The 19,691-nt window shown below is 31.7% G+C and overlaps 1 protein-coding gene across 1 annotated transcript; it reads right to left on the bottom strand.

Annotated features, from left to right (window-relative positions):
- Positions 1 to 5: 5 nt before the first annotated feature.
- Positions 6 to 18,857, bottom strand: LOC120113602 (tubby-like F-box protein 5). The gene is made up of 7 exons (XM_039134701.1): positions 18,845 to 18,857; positions 15,699 to 15,704; positions 5,024 to 5,031; positions 1,351 to 1,739; positions 1,189 to 1,276; positions 950 to 1,082; positions 6 to 860 (listed from the first exon to the last, which is right to left on the bottom strand). Exons 4-7 carry the CDS (start codon positions 1,696 to 1,698, stop codon positions 197 to 199), a joined length of 1,233 nt encoding a protein of 410 aa, XP_038990632.1. The 5' UTR covers positions 1,699 to 1,739; positions 5,024 to 5,031; positions 15,699 to 15,704; positions 18,845 to 18,857; the 3' UTR covers positions 6 to 196.
- Between the last annotated feature and the right edge of the window lie 834 nt (positions 18,858 to 19,691).

Here is a 19,691-nt window from a genome sequence, read left to right as displayed (position 1 = left end):
TAAAGGCTGCTGAATGTCTACAGATACTCAAACTTAGCATTCGTTTGTAGCCCTAATTACATAATTGCAGAGTAACAAAGGCTATTGCCTATGAAATGGCTAGCCTAAAGTACAACCGAAGAGAATATTTACAAATTACAACCAAATTTTAGTGAACGCTCACATGATCATGCCAGTAGAAGGAACAAGATAACTGTTATTCACATACAAGTTTTGTGTCAAAGCTGCTTAAGCAGATTGCAAAGGCTTGAAAGGCAGAGAGTGGATAACGGTAATCCATGGTGAAAATGTCCTTGCCAATCTTCCCGAATTGCAGAATCACGTTTTCTTGATCAGCTACTGTAACATTTCGACTTGGCTCCACAGCAGCAACCAACTGGAAATTCTTTACAGAGGCCACCGTAACTCGTCCTTTAAAATTTAGGCACCAACACTGCAACTGTTCATGCCATCTAGGAGCTTTATTTTTCAAGACTAAGGGTGCATATGGCATTGACTTCAGTGTTGTACAATTGCCAGTTGAATCGGATCCAGCTTGTGGCCTTATTCCCGTTGAATCTAACAAGGAAGAAGAATGCTCAAGGCAATTCGTAAATGCCATAGGTGTAGGAGCAGTTTCTCTTTCTTCAATGATGGAGATGGGGATCGAGTGCATGGTACACTGCATTCTCCTTGGACCTCTCGTACGAAGAACATTGAGCTGATAAGATATCTTGGCAGTGTTATAGTTACTCATAGTTACCCTCGAAGGCACCTTTTCGAGATGTGTTTTTTGACATGATCGACAACGGGAGCATGCTATAGAATCTTCCGGAGGTTGACTGTCGAAAATGTTGAACTTGGTCCCCAGGAAATTAGATCTGTTAAAAAGCTTCACTCTTAAATTTAACAAAAGAGCGGACCAACCAATCCTTAAGAAAGTAATAGTTTAACACATCTAAGAGCTTACCTGACTTTTCCAACATACTTGTTGCTTGATCTAGAGAAATCATCCCCAACTAAAGATATAACAAAATCAATACCAGTAGCCCTTCTGACCTGTTTTGCTGCTAGTAACAATTTACTCAACTCACCTGAAAGACCTATAAATTCATAACATACAAATAACTATCACTTATGAACAAATTATCAGGCTAAAACATATAGTTTAAAGAACCAAAAAACACATTTTCAAGAAGAAACAATTACCTGGACAGAGACCCATATACAATCGAAACGTTGAAGTTGCTCTATCCCTTCTAATAAAGCATTGGATCGGCGTATCCCTTGGCCCAGGCTTAAAACAACAAACAAAACACTAAAAAGAACCGATTTTTTTATTCAAAAATAAAGGGCGAAATTTTTTTTTACCTGCTTTAAAGAGATTGGGAAAGTTAAGAATCCACAATGTTCAGGTATCTTAACAATGTGTTTAGTAATTTCCCTCCATGAGCGACAAACTGAAGCACAAGCAACCACATCTCTCCTTCCAGGCCAACATTGTTCCCTTGATTCCACTCTTTGAATTATATCTACGAGTAATTCCGGTGGCAAATTTTCCCATTGCCGCTGCTCGATTTGTACAGTTGAAGAACCAGGTAAAGAAGAGAGAGAAGCTTCTGGAGTAATATGGGCTCGACCCCGCCGAAGCTTATGTCTCGTCCCTGATTTTTTCTTTGATATCTTTCCAATCCCCCGAACAAAGCTTTTAAATGGCATTTTCAGAGCTAAACAAACGAATAATGAATCATAGGCAAAAAGAAAATGTAAATAATATAAAGAACTTTTTGGTTTTTGAAAGTTTACCTGAATGATTGGGGTTTGGAAAATTTGTCAGGAATATGCAGAATGGGGAGACAAATTCATTGGAAGACTCGAAAAATGAGATGTACACAAGAATCTAATGGGATGAGAAAACCTAGAAAAAAATGAACTATTGCTTTGAAGCGGTTTGATTGTTCATTGTTTTCTCTCTAGATCCCCCCATCTCCGTCGTTGCTAACACCGGAAGCTGCTCCGCCATTACGAGGGTCACCACAGAATGAAGGTTCTGCTTTTGTTTCCCCTCTCTCTCGTTGATTCTCATTTAAATACAATTGGTTTCGTTTTTCTATTTTTTTTTTGTTAATTTATAATTGGCGGGCTTTTACAAATTAACTGATCCTATTCTCATATGTAATGGGAGAAGGAGAATTAAGGTATTAGGCTATCCCAACGTTAGATTAAGAGCAATTTAAAGATCTCCTACAATCAGAATTATAAAGACGGGCTTTTACGTGTTTATTAGTTGTTCATATACAGTCCTCATAAAATTGCACTAGGGACCCACCATTTTTGAAAATAATTTATGTTTTCCTAACTTTTTATACTAATATTTATGATTTAAACTATCAATTTTAGTATCTAAACTTTTAATTTTTTTTAAAAAAATTAAAATTTTAGTTTAGCTTTTGTTTCATTTTAATATCCGTTCAAAATTTAACGTTAAAATTTGAAAAAAAATTAAAGTTTAGGTATTAAAACCAACCAAAATTGATAATTTAGGTATTATACGCATTAAGTTTTTAACTACTGGTACTAAAATGAAACAAAAACTAAACTTATGTATGATTTTGAAAATTAAAAATTTATGTATTAAAAAGAATCAAAACTGATAGTTTATGTATTAAATACGTATTACCTTAATATTTTAAAAAAAAGTAGAACTATGATACTTTCAGTAATTAAATAAAATATCATTAATATTATCTTGTCATATATATTTAGGATAAATACATTCATGACTATTATAAGTAAAATAGAATGAGAACTTGTATACGTCTTGAAATACGAGCTATGAATGTCACATCAACTTAATATATTTTCCCTGAACTGAAATACTTAAAATTTTATTCCATTTAAAAAAACATTCATATTTCAACTTTAAAATTATTTTCTTATTAACATGAAATTATAAATTAATAATTAATATTTTGTCATAGAAAATAAATCTGTTTTCATTTAATAATTAGTCAGTTTAGTATGTTACCGAAAACTATATAAAATTGCATGAGTTTCTGAATCATTTTAAAATATATAAATTATATGTATTCTACTCATGCAAAATACTTATAAAACTAAACTAGTCAACAGAAAGCAGTCCTAGTTTACTATTACAAACCAATTAAATAAAATTGATAAAGTAAACCTATAATACAAATATACATGCCACTATTAGTAAAAAATAACATCGAAGATGTCTTACTGATACTGATAATAGATATGACTTCCAAAAAGATGCTCAGGAGGCTCCTAACTACTCGTTCTTATTTCTATCATAACCTACACATAAAAATCATCACGCGCTAAGTATAACTTATGAAACAGTAATAAGCTAAGGTGATATAAAACAAGAAAATTTCATAAATATAAATAAAATAATTTAAATAAAACATTAAACCGACAATCCGAATTATCTAAGTCAGTTCTTAACTGCAACTTGAAATTCATCTTATTTCATGAATTCATGAAATTATGATAAACAATATCTGATAAGATAATCACAACATGCTTTCCGTCGACTCAAAGCTATATAAAAACTTTTGTATTCATTTTCATAACCCAGTGCATATTTATGAGAACAAAATGTACGTGAGTAAGGTGCGCACTAGGCACGTCACAGTGCCACTCATAACTAATACTGAAATATGATGCACTACAATACAATCATAACCTGTGCACCAACGGTGCTGATCATAGGGTACACGAATGTACCATAACTGAACTGATAACTAAAAAATACTCAACTAAATGGCATGACAAATGTACGTACGACTCTCAATGCAAAATACAGTGTGCTTTTAATTCATAATATAATTATTTATTAATCAACGTCAGAAAATCATAAACATTTGATATTCATTTTCATAAAACTCATACTTGGGCAAATCATACCCTAAATTATTCATAAAAAATTTATATAATCATTATGGAAATAATCCATAATTAAAGTAGAAACATGCTTGAAAAATAATATAAGGTCGACTTATCGCAAGTCGTCCTCAATTAAAACAATTAAATAAATAAACTACAATCACCTTTGCTTAACTACCGAACCTTTATACACAGTATTTCTACTCACGTGCTTTGTCCTTTGCTTTCGAGTCGTTTGGATCACTAAGTTTATTGTAGTCTGACAATATGACATCATAACATCACATATTCAAAATATATGTTAGTTTCGAACTAACATAATTTAAACTGAAAAATATAAAAGTCTATAAAATAAAAATCGATACTTAATTGATACTAAACTAAGTCATACTTTTATCAATATTTCAAACTTCTCAAAATACTCTTTAATTCCCAACAATATTTGTTTCCAACTTTAACCCCTCGACTTTTGCCAATTACACAATCAAGACACTATATTTGAATTCTTTCTAGAATTCACCTTAACTTTTCCATTAAATTCATAATAGCCCTTCACTATTATGATCATTTCACATTAATTATGTAAAATTTCCAGCACCTTAACAAAATATTCAAATCAACACTTAAACATTTAAAAGCTTTCAATTTCATCCTAAACTTTCTTAGGCTTTTTGAATTCAACCATTAACCTTATAAACTTGCAATTTAATACTTAAACTCAAAAATCAACAAGCTTCTAAAATTTCCAGAATTGTTCTAATTTAGCCAAATGATACTTTCACATTTTAAAAAAACTTGCAATCAAGTCCCTATATTTTTAGTACCTTTTTGAATTCCACCTCTAAATTCTTCCAAATTTGCAATTTGGTTCCAAACAACTTCACAACTTAAATTTCAAACATTTCAAATATTAAAAATCAGTATTAAACCTCCAAATATCACATTCTTGCAATAATATCCCACAACTCTCAACACTTGTAAACTAGCCCTTTTTCTTTCTCAAGATTCCAAATTGATCCAAACTAATCTCCAAATCACATAGAACACTTCTGATATCATTTCTAAACCATAGGAAATTTTTCAAGAATTTCCCCCCAACTTCTTCCCTATGGCCGAATATTTTAAGTAATCTAAGATGAACTTTTTGTTTAATTTCAAGCATGATTTCAACCTCCTATGATCAAATTCATGTTATTCCAATCCGCACAACATCAAATTAAATCAAAATTCAAACATTCTCACAAACCCTAGATATGGCCGAATACTTTAAATCACTATACAATTGATTTTAAAGCATCACACAAACTTGAAAATTAATCTCCAACATCAAAACAAAAAAAATCTTTAATCAATTCTTCAAAACCACAAAACCCTACATAAACCCTAACTTCCAAACTCAACACACAAACATCTTCACCATGTAATATTTATACCAAATGATAGAGAATTTCAGTAGGTTAATTCTCGACCTAATAGCTTAATATAAAAATCAAGTGTATGACTTCAAAAATCAAAAATAAAATCTTACCTTGGTCTTGGTGGTTTCGACCTCAAAGAGAAAAATGACTGAATGTTTTGATTTATCTTGATTATTCTAGTATTGAATAACTAATACACTTGGCATTAAACTAATATAATTGAATTTAAAATTCAATTAATGAGAATTTCCAAAAATACCTTTAATGAAACTTGGAAATTACCAAATGTCATTGTATTATTTTCCATTAAAATATTCCTTGTGTCAACGATGAATCAACTTGGCTTTGACTTCCTAATTTGGGTGCAATTTTCAAAAATTGCATTTTAGTCACTAAAATTCCAATGTTCGACCCAAACTGAAAAATTACACTATCCTGTGTTGAATTTCTCTATCTAAAATATGGAAATAAAATTTCCAACCATTATGTAACATCTTTCAAATTTTCGTAAAATTTTGATTCAATCCGATTATCCAATTTCGATATCGAACTTCATCGCTTTATAACTTTAAACACAAATACCGTACCGAAAATCTGATTCCAACGAAAATCATTGTTTTAGGCCAAGCTATTTATTTACTAATTAAAATATATAACTTTTTAAAATTACATTTTTGGTTCCTAAACTTTTAAAAAGTTTATACTTTAGCCATTAAACTTTTAGAACTTACATTTTAGTCACTAGATAAAATTTTGGGTATTACATGAATGATCATGAGTAAGAGTACAAACAGTTGAGACAACGACATGCAAAGAGGATTATCTTGACATCTCGAGCATTAAACATAGAGGAAGAAAATCTAAAATGTATCCCAAGTGGACGAATGAGCATTAAACAAGCGACATCGGTGATAAATGAATTGTTATTATTTTTTGAAGTCCCGAATTTGAACACTATAAATATTAGAGGTGTAAGTGTTTAATATTAAATAGTTGTAATCTCATCTAACTAAATGTCATATCCAAACAAATGAGAAAAAACTAGACACCAAAAAAGCAAACAATAAAATTATCAAATCAAGGTCAAGTAAAAGACCAATGGGAGACAGTTAAACCATAGAAAAAATCTATTAAAAATATTATATTATAAATATATTAAAATATAACTGAAAATTAATAAAATTAGATAATAAATCATTGACAACTAAAGAAATTAGATAACCGATCAACTGAAAAAAAATGATAGGAAAATGATAGAAGAAAGTCATCACCGCTACTCTTGAAAAGAAATGGTGATAACCGCCAAATGCAAAAGAAGAGCTATATAAATACATTATAAATGAGGAATATATAGATAAATTGTTATATTAATACTTATAGCTGATTTTTTTTATAAAAAAAACTATATATACAGAGTGAATTGAACATAATTTTTAATCATTCGATTTACGTTTAAAATGGAATTTAGAATATACGTGTTAGTTTGAATTTATTAAATGATTTTAATAGTCAAAAAGTATTTTTTAAAATAAAAAATTATATATATATATATATATATATATATTATCGATGATTAAAATTATTTTAAATAATTACTATGTTATAATTATAAGATTATTAGAAAATGTATATCGGTTTCAAACCCTTGCAAATAAAACATGAGAAACATTCCAATGTGGGTTCACTTGAATAACGTGCCATTACATTTATTCGCCAAAATAGGGCTTAATTACATTGCAACTTCACTCAAACTCCACTTTACATGGATAGAGTTATTGCAAGCTAACAACTATTAGCAGGGATATTCGTATTCGAGAAACTTTTAGGATATTAAATATATGATATTTTAGAATTTTCTTAATATATTGAGTGATTCGGGGTAAAAGAGATTGTTGTTCTCTTTAAAAGTTTCGAGTTCGAATAGTTATGTCTAAAGGGTGTATATGTCTTATCAATGCCTAAAATAATTCGGAACTTATATTATTTTATAATCACCTTAAGGATGCTTTTTATTCACGGGATGTAAGATTATCTTTAGGAATAAGATTATCGGAATGTAACATTACTTTGAGAATGTTATATTACCCTGTTTGGTTTGTATACCAGGAACATAAGATTACAATGTTTGGTTGGAAGAATATAAGATTACTTAGATGCATCTTTTACCAAATTACCCTTGTTATATATATATATATTAATAAGTAAAACTTTAATATTAAATTATAAATATTTAAAAAAATTATATATATTTTTTAATTATTACACTATCTATGTTTAAAAAAATACATTTAGCATATAATTAATATAATTAGCATACCAAACTTATAATTTTAAATAATTTTCATAAGTATCATATTCATTTATATAAAATATATTATGAAAAATAGTATTGTGATCTCGAGTGGTCAAATATATTATTTTTAATGTATAAAATCTATTTTTTAATAACTTAAAATTAAATATTATTTTAAGTAATTTTATTTTTTTACCATAACAATATTTTCACCTCATAATACAAAATAATCAATATACTAAATATTAAAAATATAAAATAATTTTAACTACATAAATTTATCAATATTTTACTAAATTAAACTATTTGCATATTATTATTATTATTATTATTATTAAGTTTATAATTTTGAGTAAAACACTAAGAATAATAATTGAGAATGATATATATGAAAAAAATTTACTATTTCAAGGTATTTATGTCTAAAGTGGTAAAAATTGTTCATTACCAAAGAATTAAGAAGTAATGGCATTCCCACCATTTTAACCCAAAAGTGCTACTATTGATAATAAATTATTACCTGATAATGATCTTTTTCGTGAACCAAATGTAGACACTAAAATTTGTCCGGCTATGCCCTACCACCAACTGCTCCTGCCCTAAGCCATCATGTGCAACATTCTCCACACCATGCCCTGCCATCGGTTGTTGTTGCCCTGCCATCGGTTGTTGTTGCCCATACCTCCACACCAACTGCTGACAACAGCCCAATCCCGAGCTTACCTTGCCACCATCATACATCACATACCACCCCTTCATTTAACCCGAAAAAAAAAAGAATTCAAAGGGGAGCAAATTAGGAGGATGAAAAGGATTCAAAGAAAAAAAGAAAGGAGAAAAAAATAGAGCCGAGCGAGGGGTCTTTTTCACACCACCGTCGTCGAACGACGGCCTCGGATGGCCTCTCTCTCGTCGAAGAGGAAGAGAGAAAAAGGAGGCCTTTCCTTTAGGGAGGCAGCAGAAAAATGAACAAAGAGGGAGGATATATTAGGGTTTTAAACTCTAAAGGTGGGCTTTATAGCCCAAACAAAATGACGTTGTTTAGGGGCTAGGGTTGGCAGTTTTTAGTGCCTGGGATATTAATATTTTAAGTCCTCCGGTATTTATAATCTCTTCATTTGAGTCATCAATCGAAAGTTTTCATCTTTTTTATTTGAGCCTTAAATTTATTTATTTTCAGTTTTGTTCCATGTTTTGTGCTTTAGTTATTTCTTAGTAATGTTCTTAATTTTGGAAGCCAATTTGTGAAAAGTTTATTTCGGTCACTATTAAGGGTTTTTTTTGTTTATTTGCATGATTAACCCTTGTTACGTTTGCTGAGTTGCGATTTAGTCCCTATTTTGTTTTTTACTAGTTTCTTAATTTGGTCACTTTATTTATCTCACATTTAATTTTAGTTATTTTGCTCATTTGTTTATATTTTTACTGTTTCATACATTTAGCGCCTGACTTTAATATTTTTCATCTTAGTCATGGATGTTATTTTAGGCTTATTGCGATTCCAGTGCTCCCGTTTTGTGATTCTTACATCTTTCTCATGAGTTTTGCCAAGTTTGTTGGTATGCTTTTAAACTTTCTCTTTTTTAGTCACTTAATCATTTAGTGTGCTTAGTTTTTGTTACTTCATATTTCAACCCATCATATTGCAAATCGGTACTTAGGTCTTATGTTAATGTATATGTTAATATGAATATATAGACGTTAATATGTGTATACTTGGTTTGTTTCAAGAATGTGCTATAGTTTCAAATGTTTTCATATGGTAAATGCACTTGCTATGTAGGTCTTATTTATTTCACATTACGTGTGTATATGTATTTGTTTGTTTAATATTTTTAAAGCCTTATGTATTTATGCATGTATATTTTACTATTTTAACTATCATAAAATGTTCATTTTTATTGGCTAATTGTTTTTATGTCTTTGGCTCGAATACTTTCAATAACACTTGACGTAGAATATGTGTGAAAAGCACTACTTAATAAAAATAGTGTGATTCGATACGACATTCGAACCAAAAGTGAACTTGAAATAAATTAAGTCCATTTTCGATGAACAAATGATATATTTGTATGATTACTTTAGTATCATGTTTTGTCATTTTATTCGATATCTTATTGTATTTATAATTTGATTTGCATAATTTCTATTTTTCAGAAGAAGACATTTCTCGTATAAAGGAGAAATAGATATGATAGCCTTCCCATTAGGGGATGTGAAAATCCCATGATTTCTTCTCGAATTAAGAAGTGTCCCCTAGTAATTAATTCTAAATAAGTTAATTAATATTCAATAAAAGGATCACACTTTAATATTGATTCGATTTTTTAATTTCCACCATGACAATATACAAGCGATTAGGTACCAATTTTTTGGCGTTGTGAGGGTGCTAATCCTTCTCCAATCGTAATCGACTTCCGAACCTAAAATGAATCTTAGATAAGCATAGACCAGTTTTTTGTCTTAAAAAAGATTTTTTTAAAATTTTTTAAAAGAGGTTTTAGGTATTCGACCTACCTAACTCAAAGGTCGATGGCGACTCCCAAATCAATTTAATCAAAATAAATACAAAAATTCAAGTTTTTCCAAAATAATTCGTAAATTCGAGGGTTTGATCGAAAACCTATTCGATCGTCAAAAAAGACGTTACGATAACTTGGTGACTCCACTGGGGACACTTTAGAGAGTTAGGCTGTAAGTCGCTTATACATTGTCATAGTGGTGGAAATTATGAGTTCGTGTCTATAGTTAACTTATGATCCTTTTATTGAAATTTTGTATTACTATACATTCTTTATGTAAATAGTTTTGCTAATGTTCAAATTCAAGTTTTCAACTTCACCAAAATTTCTCTCGAAAGTATTCCTTTTATTTTTTGTTGTTGTTTTGTTTGGTCGAAGGTTTGTGTGTTCCTCCTCACACACTTAACGTGCATTTGCATGACATAAGCTCTATACCCGAGCTTCGTCCTAATTAAGTAGGGGTGAACGCTTTGCTCTCGTAAGAATTTATTCTTCGTATGAGCCTTAGCAAATAACCCATGTGGTACATACACAATATATCTTCGTAGGGATTTATTCTTTGTATGAATATAAGGAAGTGAATCCCCTCGAATTGAACTCGATTCTTTTAAGCCTATAATGGCTAAGGATTGAGGGTTTGGTAACCCAAGGGGGCACCAACAACAAGGACAATTCAAGTACCTTTTCCCGTTAGATCTGTAGCCATGCATGTAGTAAACCATATAATGATTATCTTAGGTAGAGTCATGCCAAACCTCTTTCCATCAGTAAGTGTCAAAATAAGTGTACACGAAGAAGGAACGATTCTAAACCTTTACATTTTGCATTAAATACATATAATATATTTATTTTCGAATGAAAGATGTGAACTAGATACTATACGGTTAGGATCAATTTCTTGAAAATAAAGCATGTCGGGTAAATAGCATGTCTAGGTATGATTACTATTTAATAAAAGTATGCTCGGGTAGATACCATGATGGGGTAGGTATTATATTCATCTTTGAATAACACTTTTATCTGTATCGATTATCTTACCTGTACTAACTCATTTTTTTCTATTTTTTTGTGTCATTTTTCATCTTTTTTACGTTGCATCATCATAACATAATGCGAAAATGTTGATCCGCAAGGGAATATTTAAGTGAAAATTTTCACAAGGATTGATAAAAGTTTTCAATCAAGAAGTCGCATACAAGACATGCACCGAGGGCTAAAAGAAGTTCAGAGAGTACAAGAAGGAAATTTGCTTGAAGAACATGCAACATTCGAGACTGGAAAGTTGATCATTTGATCCGAGAAGGTAAAGTAATGGTAGATATTTCGCTCACAACTATTCCACCATTAATCATCAAGGCATACCACATGATTCTAGCACTACAGGAGCATTAACTGAGTTAGGTTACAGAGAGTTTGAAGGGCATAATTTTTAAGGACGAATCTCATAGACGAAGCATTGACCCATTTTAGACTTAGCGTCTAAGCAAAAACATGTTTGTAAAATGGATATCTTGTGATGTGAAGACTTTTTATCTTTGATGAAAATTATTCTATGGTATTCATTATTAGGATCAACACTTTTTTTCATCAACATTTGCATATTTACATTCTGCACTGCATTTATTTAAGTGTTTTCACATGCATCATTCATAAAAACTAGGAATGACAACGGGGCGAGTTCGAGGTGTGTTTTGCTCCCCCAGTCCCCGTCCTCGAAATGAATCCCCGTCCCGTTCCCCGTCAGGTTTTTTATCGGGGTGGCCCGTCGGGGATTTTTTTTGCCCCGTCCCCGAACCCGACCCGAAATGTTGTACTCAAACCCAAACCTGAGAAAAATCGAGCAGCTATAGTTTTCATAAAAAATAGAAAAAACGATCACAAAAAACTGAAAAATTAGTTTACATGATTTACAATTCAAACTACAGTCACAAATTCAAACCCAATTCTAAATAATTGTCTAAACTCCAAAATAAAACACATACATAATTAAATACAAACTTGTTTCGATATTCAAATCATACAACGAAGATGCATATGTAATATTAAGTCAAATAAAGTATCCAAAATCGTCGTGCCACTTTTGTCACTTTCTTTGGTAGCTCCCTACAATGAGAAATTTATCAATAAATCAACCAAATTTTACTTTAATAATTATAAAAGCATGTTACCAAAATAGTAATGTTTTTATAAACATTATTTACCTCATCCACGTCATAATCATATTCAACAGAGCGACAATATGCCTCGGTCTCTTTCGAACAAGTTTCTATAAACAAAATAACATAAATTATCATTTAACACAAATATTATTCAAAAAGAAAATGACATATAAGTTAATATAGAATATAGTGTTACCGACTTACCTCGAATCTCATTCAATAACCTAGGTTAAATGTTTTGTTTGTATTATATATATAATTAATATAAAAAATATAAAATATTATATTATATATATATATAATCGGGGCAGGGCGGGGTGGGGATACCTTTTATCGAACCCGAACCTGAAAAAATCCCTGAATTTTACCCTGATACCCTACCCAACCTGATATTATTCAAACCCAACCCGACCCGAACTTAGCCGAGTTTCGGGTTTCCCAGTCGGGTTCTGGTCGTTCTACCATTCCTAATAAAAACATGGAATTAATTAATGGAGGATTCAATGACAATTGTACTAATCACGTGACACCACATTAAGAATAGAAGCAAGATTCAAACAATTAAAGGAAGAAGCTAAAATCAGTACGGTAGAAGCCTATTCAGCTAGTTGTAGGGATGAGCCTTATAGGATGATCCGAGAAAAGGGTCAATTTGATCCAATTCCAATGACTTATGAGGAATTACTTCCAACGCTGGTTGAGAAGAACTTGGTGACTCCAATTTAATCCAAGCCGAATGAGCCGCCATATCTTGAAGGCTACGATGTTGATGCATATGCAACTATCACATAGGAAGTTAAGGACATTCCTCAGAGAATTGTAGGGCATTGAAGCGAAAGGTCCAGGATATGATTGATTTGTGGGCATGGACGTTCGATGAATGATGAGGCATTCTGATGCTAATCAAGAAGAGATCTTTGCATATACTATGAAGCTTTCTTTCACTTTCATTAAAAGCATTGTTTTTTGTTTGAACTCATTTTTGTTTTTTCTTTAATATTTGCTTAAATTTTTTGTATATTGTTTAATGATTGAACTTATGCTACCTTCTAAGGCTATGAACAATGAAACAAGTTTTAATCTTGTAGTTCTTTGAATATCGATTGAATTACATATTCTTTTAATTCTTCAAGAATTATAGATTTTTGACATATGGCAAGATTAGACCTTTTTTATCCCGTCCAAAGCCAAAAATAAGATCACTCAGTTTTTTTACTCTGAATAATTCATGGTCACTACCAAAAGACTAAAATTTGACATTACCTCTCTTTGAGACTTTGAAATATTGCCTTTATATTTTTTGAGACACAAAAAGTCATACCTTTACCTTTCGTTGAGCCAATAAAGTCACACAATCATCTTCTTAGATGCAAAACTGGCATTTTTCTACCAATAAAACCTGAAGGCATTGAGTACAAGATGTTCACTTGAATATGAACCTTCTTACAAGAAGAAACAATGTGGGACATCTCGAATCAACTTCCTGAAGATGAGCCTAAGCAATTGAGACATGCTAGAAGAAAGAGGCAAAAAAAAGTGGAACTTAATTTGAAATAATTCTATCACGCATTAATTATATTATTTTTATGTGAATAAAAGTTAATCATGAATATCTATCCCATTGGGATACCTCTTCTGCAAGGACTTCCGTGTATGAAATGATGAACGACTTTATTTCATTTATCCCTTCACAAAAAGAGAAAATATATCCCTTATTGTCCCAATTTGAGTCTGAATTATTTTTCTTCTGGTTCAACCCTAGCCAAAGATCACCTTCTACACTGAGGGGAAAAGGTGAAGGAAATCTGCTCATAGGAGTGAAGACCATCAATTTATGTCGTGAAATAAAATGCTAAATAACAAGGAACCACAAATTAGAACAAATACAAAGTGTGGAGATCAAATCCAGTCGAGACATATTATATATATATCTCTGGTTCTTGGGTTGACTCGTGAACAATATGACCAATTAATGGCTCTTCTTAAGGTACCTACAGTTGATTCAGCTGCACACTTTATAGGTATTGTTTCTAGTTGTGTACCTTGCTCAGATGATGCTTTAACCTGGATTATGGACACAAGGGCAACATATCATTTTTTTCTAGTTGACAAAGTTTGGAGAATCCTTCTTTATGCTCATCCTCTAACCAATCCGTTTTCTTACCCAATGTCAAGATTGTTCAAGCCACACATGACATTGTTATTTTAAATCCTGACTAAAACTTAACAAATGTTTTGTTTGTACCTCAGTTTAAGCATAATCTCTTTTCTATTTAAAAACCTACACGTGATCATTATCGCTCAACTGTGTTTTACCCTGATTTTTGTGTTATTCAGGACCTCTCAATTAGAATGACGATAGGGATTGGTAAGGAGCACAAGGTCTCTATTTTTTGAAGTCCTTCAAGCTAAGCTTTGGTATTTTCCCTACAAAAAGTAACACTAGTATAGCCTCTAAGTTACCTTCTGTTGTTTATAATAAGTCTATTGTTTTACATACCACTTTTTCATCACCTGTCAATGATACTTGTATGTGGCATTCCCGGTTGGGACATGTTTCTCTATCAAAATTGAATAAAATATCTTTTTCACATTATGTCTAGTTTGGTCTTGATTTATTGAATAAATGCCATATGTGTCCTCTTGCAAAAGAAACTTAGTTGCCTTTTTCCCTAGTCATTATAGTTTTTATCATTTTGATCTGCTTCATATGGACCTTTGGGGTGCGTATCAAATTCCTACAAATGCTGGGTAACATTATTTTTTAACGATTGTTGACGATTTTCGCATGACCTGTGTATACTTGCTTAAACTTAAGAGTGAAACATTGTTTGTGGTTAAAACCTTCTTCGTTAGAAGTGACAATGAGGAGAAGTTCATTGGGAGAGGAATGTTATAGTTTTTTTACTTCTCTTGGGGTTACTCATTAATGTTCTTGTGTTCGTATTCCACAACAAAATAGAGTTGCTGAAAGGAAGCATATGCATATTTTAGAAATAGATCGAGGTCTCCCTTTTCAATCTCGTGTTTTAATCAAATTTTGGGGGGAATGTGCTACTTGATTAAAAGGTTACTTTCTAGTGTCCTCGACTGGAAATCACCATTTGAAATGCTTTATAACAAACCTCCAAACTTGTCTCATTTAAAAATCTTTGGTTGCCTATGTTATGCTACATATACAAAATATTCAGATAAAATTTCTCCTCGGGCTATACCTTCCATTCACATTGGTTATTCATCAGTTAAAAAAGGTTATATTCTTTTTAGTTTGGTTTCTAAAAAGGTTTCTGTAAATAGGGATGTTGTTTTTTGGGAAGATTTTTTCCTTTTCATTATACTATTGATTCTGTTTTTTTGTGTTCCCCCATCATTCTCAAGATTTTGATTCAGATTTCTTGTCTCTTGAAACCTCTACACCTTCCTCTGTTGATCATTCTAATGATATTGTTAGTCTTTTACTCAACCATGTACCCAATTCTTCAGTTTCTCTAGTCATTATGGTTCTCCAATTTCTGAGAATGTTCCTATGTTTCTAGTGATACAATGGTAGCAAGTATACCTATAGGGTTTGTTTCTTTACCTATTATTTCACCTTCTCCTGAACAACCTATTATTAAATAGTCTTCTCGGGCTGTTAAACCACCATTTTGGCTTCATGACTACGTGTGTAACCAGTTTTCTTACCAGTCACCCCACCTTTTAGGTTTGACTCTTATTTCTAATTCAATTTCTTATTCTCATTTACCTAGTTCTACAATATCTTTTATTTCTACTACCTCTTTACTTGTTAAGCCAACTTCCTTAAAAAAAGCTTATAAATCCAAAAAGCGGGTTGTTGCTATGAAGGAGGAGATTTAAGCACTTGAATTAAATAATAATTGTTCTATTGTTCCTTTGCCCCATGGTAAGGTTCCCGTAGGTTGTAAATGTGTGTACAAAATCAAGTACAAGGCATCAGAAGAGGTGAAAAGATTCAAGGCTAGGTTAGTAGCCTTTTAATCAAGGAAGGTGTGGATTATGTAGTTATTTTCTCTCCTGTAGCTAAAATCACTACTGTAAGACTGATTTTGGCTTTAGTAGCCATGTTTGACTGGCATTTATGGCAAATGAATGTTTATAACGCTTTTCTACAGGGTGATTTATATGAATAGGTTTATATGCAAATTTTATAGGGCTTTTGTAGTCAGGGGAGAACTTGGTATGCAGAATACAAAAGCCATTGTATGGACTGAAACAAGCTTCTAGACAGTGGAATTTGAAGTTGTCAGAGGCTTTGTTAGCTGTAGGATATCTGCAAAGTAAACATGATTATTCAATGTTTTCTAAACAACAAAGAAGTAAAATATTGACGATGTTAGTATACGTGGACGATTTGCTTATCACAGGGAATGATGGTGTGATGATTGGTGAGTTAAAACAACTTTTACATCAACATTTTATTTTTTTTGAAGGATTTTACATTAGCATTTTAAAATGAAGGATTTAGGGGAGATGATTTTTTTTGGGACTAGAAATTTTGAGGTCCAAGGAAGGTATAATAATCAATCAAAGGAAGTATACCCTTGAATTAACAAGGGATATGTGCTTGGGTGAAGTTGGATAACTTCAACACCTCTAGAACAAAACACTCAGCTGACATCTGTTGAATTCGACTCAAGTTCAGTAGAAAAAATCGAAGATAAAATTCTGGAGGATAAGACAATTTTTCAGAGACTTGTAGGGAAACTTATATATCTGACCAATACAAGACCAAACATAGCCTACTCATTTCAATGTCTGAGTTAATTTATGCATCAACCAGAATGATCCCATATGAAAGGTGGTTTGCAGGTTGTGAGGTATTTGAAAAAGAATCCAGGTCAAGGAAATTTGTTGCTTACTTCGAACAAATGTGAACTTGTTGTATATACTGATTCTGATTGGGCAACCTACCCAATGACAAGAAGGTCGGTCACTGGATTTTGTGTTAAGTTGAGGTGTTCATTAGTTTCTTGGAAGGTAAAGAAGTAAGGAATAGTGGCTAGGTCCTCGACAGAGGCAGAGAACAGGAGCATAGAAGCAACTTCAGCTGAAATAACTTGGATACATGGACTAATTGCTGAGCTCGGAGTGGAGTTGACTAAGCCTGCAACAATATATTGTGACAGCAAAGCAACCCTTCAAATTGCAGCTAATCCAGTCTTCCATGAACGGACTAAACATATTGAAATCGATTTTCACTTTGTGAGGTAAAAAATACAAAGTGGCTTGATCAAGACAGAGTATATTCCAACACAAGAATAGCAAGTTGACATTCTCACAAAACAATTTGGGGTTTCTCAGCATGAACACTTGTTGTCCAAGTTGGGGGTAAAAGATATTTTTTACCCACCAACTTGAGGGGGAGTGTTGAAGTTAGAAAGAAATTAGTTGTTTCGGTTAGTTTGTTAGTATAACAGTTATTTAGTTGGTTATTTTGTGAACTAATGAACTACATATACACATTAGCTTTGTAAACGATGGTACAGAAAAAATGAAAGCAATAGAAAATTTTCAATCTTCTCTTATTTTCAACAAGGAATGTAATGATTTTCTCTTTAATTAATTATATAGTTTAACATCATATTTTATAGTCAAACTTTACTTTTTTCCCTAAAAGAGAATTCTTTTCGTCGGTGAGTTACTTTGATATGAAATGCAAAAGTTTTGTTTGAATTATAATGTTGGTGTATTTGAAGCTGTTGGTGTATTTGAAGCACTCTTGGTTTATAATTGTATATATTGTTATTGAATTCGATAATATTAATAATAAATTTAATTTTTTTTATAATATTCTATTGAACTATAAATTTTTATTAAAAAATGGATAAATCAAATTGTTTAAAAATTTGTAAGATTTTAAATTTTGATTATTTCAGCTCTGGATATTTTGAGTTTGATTATTTGAATTTTTGAGTGAAATTATTTTAAGATCGGTCACTTCGGTTAATTGCTTCAATTATTTTAGTTCAAATCATTTTGAAGTCTTCATTTTTATTATTATTTTAATTTAAATTATTTTGAATTACCATTCGAACTTGATACAAAAATTTAAATTATTTTTTAAAATATTTTAAATTTAAATTGAATAAATCCATATTATTAACATTTTACAATTAAATGAAGTAGAATAAAGTTTGTTGCTACATTAAAAAAGGGACCAACCAAACATAAGGGGTCCACCCACCAAACGGCGAAGCCAGAAGCACTAGAGGCGACACCCTTGACCTGAAAGCTGAAAACTGCTGGTAGTGATTCTAAATAGTATTACTCAATATCTTTCGGTACACTTTTTTTTTTTTAGAAAAAAAGTTGATAGGAATTCGTAGAATGAATTAATAAAGTTTTGAAATGGGGAGTGGGGTTTACATTGCTGGCGACAAACTACTACTATATTCTGCATATAATTTGGTGGAATATGGAACTGAAAGTGGTCGTCCATGCTTCAATGGCTCCCCACCTCAATCACCATCCTGGTTTCTATCAGGAACCCATGAATGATTTTGTATTTAGAGATGTAAATTAAAACATTATATTAGAAACTAAAGGAGTTTGAATTTATAAAATTTTAAAAATTTATAAAGTTTGAGAAGGTCTGTTTCCAATGGTTTGATGGTAATTAAAGTGGGTGCCTGTCTCTGCTTGTACATGGTAAAGAGAAAGGAAACTGTTGTGCTTCAGTTGTGAAGCTTCTAGTTTTGGGACATGAAAACAAATGGATGAGGCCATGTAGAAGCACAGCAAAATATGAGATTTTTAAAGGATCCCTGGGGGGAAGTGAAATGTGGACCCTCCTTTTAACTCTGTTCTTTCACGCGGGAAGTGCATGGCATTTGCATTTGGTTGAAAATAAATCAGGTTTTTGTGGCTTGGAAGTTTGCCAACAAGTAGGATGGATGCCCACGTGGACATGATGCGGGTGCTTTGTCGACAATACATTAACTTGATCGGACCTGGATAAGATTGGGTTGTTAAGGTCATACAAATATCGATGATCAATTTTGGATATGTCAACCGCAAATTAATTCAAAACTCATCTCTACCAAATTATAGCACCTACTTTACCTAATGTCTTTGATTACATGGCTAAATGGTTTACTCTGTTGAATTAGATTTTTTTTTTCATTAGGTTTTTAGTAAACTACTGTCGCAACCGTCTTTCGGTTGGGCCCCGGAATTGGGCTTCGACTTGAAAAATGTGGATTGGAGTCGCCACCGATCATTTATTTAAAAATAAATGGGTTGATCGGATACCCTATTTCTTACCTGATCTGCGTCTTACCGGAAATATGTCGGGCTCGGGAGTCGATTACAGCCAAGGAAGGATTAGCACCCTTGAACTGCCCTTTCGGTACTATGTAATTCCCAGTTGTCTTTAATTAAGAGAATT

This window comes from Hibiscus syriacus, unplaced genomic scaffold, assembly GCF_006381635.1.
Source record: "Hibiscus syriacus cultivar Baekdansim isolate YM2019G1 unplaced genomic scaffold, ASM638163v2 tig00110210_pilon, whole genome shotgun sequence".
Classification (NCBI taxonomy): domain Eukaryota; kingdom Viridiplantae; phylum Streptophyta; class Magnoliopsida; order Malvales; family Malvaceae; genus Hibiscus; species Hibiscus syriacus.
Note: the sequence above shows the minus strand (reverse complement) of the source record. Positions and strands in the feature narration are given on the sequence as shown.